Source organism: Dermacentor silvarum, chromosome 9, assembly GCF_013339745.2.
Source record: "Dermacentor silvarum isolate Dsil-2018 chromosome 9, BIME_Dsil_1.4, whole genome shotgun sequence".
Taxonomy (NCBI): domain Eukaryota; kingdom Metazoa; phylum Arthropoda; class Arachnida; order Ixodida; family Ixodidae; genus Dermacentor; species Dermacentor silvarum.
Window position 1 is genome coordinate 15,263,230 of NC_051162.1, and position 4,792 is coordinate 15,268,021.

A 4,792-nucleotide genomic window follows, 5' to 3' on the forward strand; every position below is an offset into this window, starting at 1 on the left:
GCAAGCCTCAAAAAGAAGAAAAAGCTGTTCGTCAAGATGAAGAGGAAAACCATGTAAACATTTTCTTCTTATTAATAAATCAACCCGCTGCCGTGGCCTCTCCCTTGGCCGTGGTCGCCGATTATGGTAGAATCAATCTCTCTTGCTTTCTTTTCTCTTAACTATTTCTCCTACTTTCTTCAATTCCTTACTTCCCTCCTTCATAGCCCTCTACTCCTTTCCCAATCCTAAACTTCCTCTCCCTCTTCTACCTGCGATACCTTGGTGGTGCAGGCTGGGCATCCTCTCTACGCCCTTCTCACATACTGTCCCTATCTACTCCACCACTCCTCCACATCAAGAACAAAAGTCATAAAAGCAGGCACATAACGGCTTTAAGGGGGAGAAATAAAAAGTCCAAAACCCACTCCACATCTCAATACGTCTCGAAAATTTAATCAGAAACCCTGTAAATAAAAAATGTATAAAAATAAAACACAGCACCAATGGTGGCCCTGAGAAATTTGGGAACTTCGACACACCAAAGAGAGGGAAAAAAAGAGACAGAGAGAGACGGAGATGTAGCCACGCGCCATGCATAACGGCTAAAACCGTAAAAATGACTCCAAAATAAAATGCCTTTCAAATTACTCAAACAGAAGCTTTATTAGTAGTCAACATTAGGCATACTGGCTCACTACACATACTGGTGGCATTACAAATGGCATCAGTGGCATGTTCGCAACAGGGAATTTGGTAAAATAAATAAAATAATAATAATAACATTTTTAAAAATTCCTAAAAAGAAAAACCATTTTCTCGGTAAGGCCCTGGCTATACACATTTATGTTGTATATCTCTACACTACTTACTTTTTACATATGCGTGCAAAAAAAGAAAAAGGAAAAAAGTCTTTATTACAAACTTGTACAATCATTGTGAACAAATCTGTAAATATATACAATCACCATCAAATGTAACAGCCTGAGCAGGGGTGAGGAAACCGTAATCCCTGTAAAAAAGATAAAAAGAAAGTCATTATAAAAAAGAAGCCCTGGTCCACGGAGATCCTGAAGCTCTGGTCTTCGAAAAAAGGAATGTCCTGGAATATAGGCCCTAACAACATACAAGTAGTCAAGTCAAAAGCTCAAGTCAACAAACAACCAATATTTGTGAGTCAAGAGGAAGACTACTCAATCATGTTATTATATATAGTGTGTAAATTTGTTCAAATCAATTGTGACTCAAGATGAAGACCCAGTCAGGTCAATACATTTAGTTAGTACATATATAGTATAATCAAGGCCGCTATTTGCTGTCCCCCTCCCTTGGCCGTGGTTTCCCTGGTAGTAGAATTTTTTATTTTCTCAAAATTTATGCCTTGACACACCATGTCCTATTCTTTTTATTTAAATTCGGCAGCCTGCGATACTTCGGTGCAGCAGGCAGGGCTAAAATCTTTCGTTTCTTTTCCGTAATTTTTTACTTGCCCAACACCACTTTCTGTCCCTATCTACTATTAGTTCTGCCACCAGGGGGCCAGGGAGCGGATCCAGCTGCACAGGGCTCCTGCTTTTTCAGCAAAAAACACTAGCCGCGTTTACATGAATGCGACAAGTGGCGCATGGTATCGACTTTCTAGCGCATCGCATTCATGTAAACGGCGCCAATGCGATAAGAAAGCGAATCGCATTAATGCGCTAGACGGAGGTGGTTTGAGACGGCAAATGCGCATCCGCAAAACGCATGTAAACGGGAGCGCATCGCATCGAGGATTATGGGATAGCATTCGCTGCGGGACTGCCGCGCCGCTGCAACTGCGGGCCTCTGCTGCCTCGACCTCCTCACACTTGCTAACATGGCGGCGGTGAATGCGAACGAGACAGCGGCTCGTGTGGTTTTTTCACATGAGCAAACGCGAACGTTTCTCGCTATCATTAGCGAGATGAATATAGGGGAGCTTCTGGACCTTAGAAGGCAACGGAATCAAGTATACTTCCAGAAAATTCAGGCTGAAATGGCCAATTTGGGTTTTCACTGGACGTGGCAGCAGCTCCGAACACACTGGAAGAACTTGAAGGGGCGATATAACAAGGTAAGGTGTCGTGTTATTCGTTTTCTGCGTCCGGTTATGTTTTCTAGTTTGTGAGTTTCAAGAATGCTTTCACTTGACAGGAAAGAGTGGAGCAAAACCGCAGTGGCGCGGCACCGTCGAGCTGGCTGTGGTACGCCGAGATGAGTGCGATTCTGTCTCACCGCCCGATGACAGAAGCTCAGGCATACGGCATTGACAGCCAGGTGGACACCGAAGTTGACGACAGTCGGACAGGTAGGGAGATCGAACGGTCTATTGTTGCTAAAAAAAAAGTGCTTCGAGAAACACTTAGGTCACACAAGATGCCGATGCTCAGCAGCGGGAAAGACGAGAGATGGCTCTGTGAACTAATTAAAATTAAATAATGGGGTTTAACGTGCCCAAACCACGATTTGATTATGATGCACGCCGTAAAATTTCGACCACCTGGGTCGGCTCTGTGAACTCCATGTGTTTGAACTTGAGCTCTTTTGTCGCCGTACGTGCTGGCAGAAAAAAATATTTTTTTTTCAGACACTTAGAATGTGTTTTTAGCTAAACTGTATTCATACAGTGTAGATTAGTAATTGCAGATGCCGAAGAAAATCGTTTCCAAAAATTTATTTTCGAAATTTGCGGTATTCAACTGTAGTTAATGCAACACCAATGACTTATTCAAGATATGTCAAAAGGCGGTGTGCTTGTTCGATTTATTTTGGCGCGTTTGGTTTTTGGCAGGCTACTGGCTCATGAAATGTGATAAACAGCACAGTGAAGCAGGAAAAGGCTTGTGTGTGTGTCACTCTGTCATATCTGCTTTGATTTAGAACTGAGGTTTGAACAGCGCGAAGAAACAAATACGACAAACAAGCGCTGACTGCCAACTGGAAGTTTATAAACTTCCAGTTGGCATTCAGCGCTTGTTTGTGGTATTTGTTTATTCGTGTCCTTGTTTTATTCGCGCTGTTCAAAGCTCAGTTATAAATCATGAACCAACTAGCCCTCATCAAGACCTTACTGATACGTCTGCTTTGAAAGTCATTGATATTGTTTTCATTACTAGAATGAATCATGCCAGCACAGTCATGACAACTCTTACTGTTTTCTTTGTTGACAGATTTAAGCGAGGACGAGGAGCTACAGGCGAATGAAAGTACCCCGGGATCCTGTATGTCACAGTTTGCTTTCTGATTTTCTTCACTTTGTGTACTATCAGTAACATTTTGCGCATGTTTTTCTTCCTTGCTTCCAGACACATTGCGAATATTTGAAGGGCTCGAAATTGGTTTAAATTATCTGCAATAATTGCCCTGATATGCATATGAAGGTAATTAAAGAGTGAAGTTTTTAGCAGAGGTTTGCGTTGTCAAGATTAAGAACATTCCCACGAGTAAGAGAACTTACACTTCATAGGTATTTTTAATTTGGAAAATTATATCCTTTCTCCCGCTTGCTACCATGCAAATACGCAAGGCGTGCTTATTAGTGTGCCCTGCTTGTATGGTGATGCTCAGTTCATTACTTCTTTTTTCTTTTTCACTGTGTGCAGCAAGCGGAAGCAACACTCCTGTGCCACGGGCAAAGAGGCCACGACGGACGAGGAATGCGGAGCTCGCTGAGATCTTAGCAGAACAGCAAAACAGAACTGCAGAGACGCTAAAGAAACATACAGAGTTGATATTTGAACAGCAGAGGCAGCTTTTAGAGGATGAGCAAAAAAAGTTCGGCGAAATAATCAGCACTATAAGCACATCGTTTTTGCAGGGCACACAAGCAATGCTGGCGCAGCTGCTGAGCCAGCCAGTGCAAGCTTACCCTCAGCCTCTGCAGATATACAGCCAGGCTCTACAGCCAGACAGCCAGCAGAGCAGGCTGTTTCAGTTTACGCAGCCAATATTCACCACTGCAGAACCTGTTACCCAGAGTACAGTGCCACCAAATAGAGTGACAGGCACTTCAAGCAACATCAAGGAATGACAAGACTTAATTGGGCAAAATAAAGTCATTTTATTTCACTGAATATGACAAGCCGTGTTCATGTGGTGAATCTTTATAGTGTGTTTACACAGTTAGTAGTGCACGCACAAGTCTTGCATGTCAGACTTTGTCTGCCACTTACGTACACTAGCAAGAAAATATGACTTGTTCCCTTGCACATGCATGCAATTAACAACATTGCATAAAAGTGTGCTGATTGCAGGTGAAAAACGTTTTCTCACTCAGCCGTTATGACGATATGTGAAGTTCACCACGAAGCTGAGCGCAGTGGAAACTCCTGCGCCAAATAGTCCTTCAGGAGGTCTCAAATTTCGCACACCGAGTCATTGTCCCGAGGGCTGCTGGTTGGCTGTTGGAAAAGGTGTTGCTCGCAGTGCCTCACATCCATTAACCATGCATCTCTTGTGCTTTCACTTCGCTGTTCACAAAAATTGTGGAGGATGCAGGCTGCTGCAATCACGGTTGGCATGAACTTGTAATAAATGTCAGCCCGCTTTAGTGTCACGCGCCAGCGCCCTTTGAGCCTCCCAAAAGCGTGTTCGACAACATTTCGGCCAGAGCTATGATACACATTGAAAGATTCTTCCTCCCTGGAAAGTCCGCCCTGCCTTGATGTGTAGCCTTTCAATAGCCAAGGCAGCCGAGGGTATGCTGGGTCGGCCAGGAGCATGAAGGGTATAGGATGGCCATGAAATATTCTTTCCTGCTTTGGCAGTAGCACGTCGCTATTCCTGTATACAC

At 43.6% G+C, this 4,792-nt stretch overlaps 1 protein-coding gene across 1 annotated transcript; it reads left to right on the forward strand.

The window, feature by feature from the left end:
* The first annotated feature begins 1,655 nt into the window (after nucleotides 1-1,655).
* LOC125939966 (uncharacterized) lies at nucleotides 1,656-4,081 on the forward strand. The gene is made up of 4 exons (XM_049655560.1): nucleotides 1,656-2,074; nucleotides 2,155-2,308; nucleotides 3,171-3,221; nucleotides 3,603-4,081. The coding sequence occupies exons 1-4, from the start codon at nucleotides 1,838-1,840 to the stop codon at nucleotides 4,028-4,030; spliced, it is 870 nt and encodes a 289-aa protein (XP_049511517.1). The 5' UTR covers nucleotides 1,656-1,837; the 3' UTR covers nucleotides 4,031-4,081.
* Nucleotides 4,082-4,792: the final 711 nt, after the last annotated feature.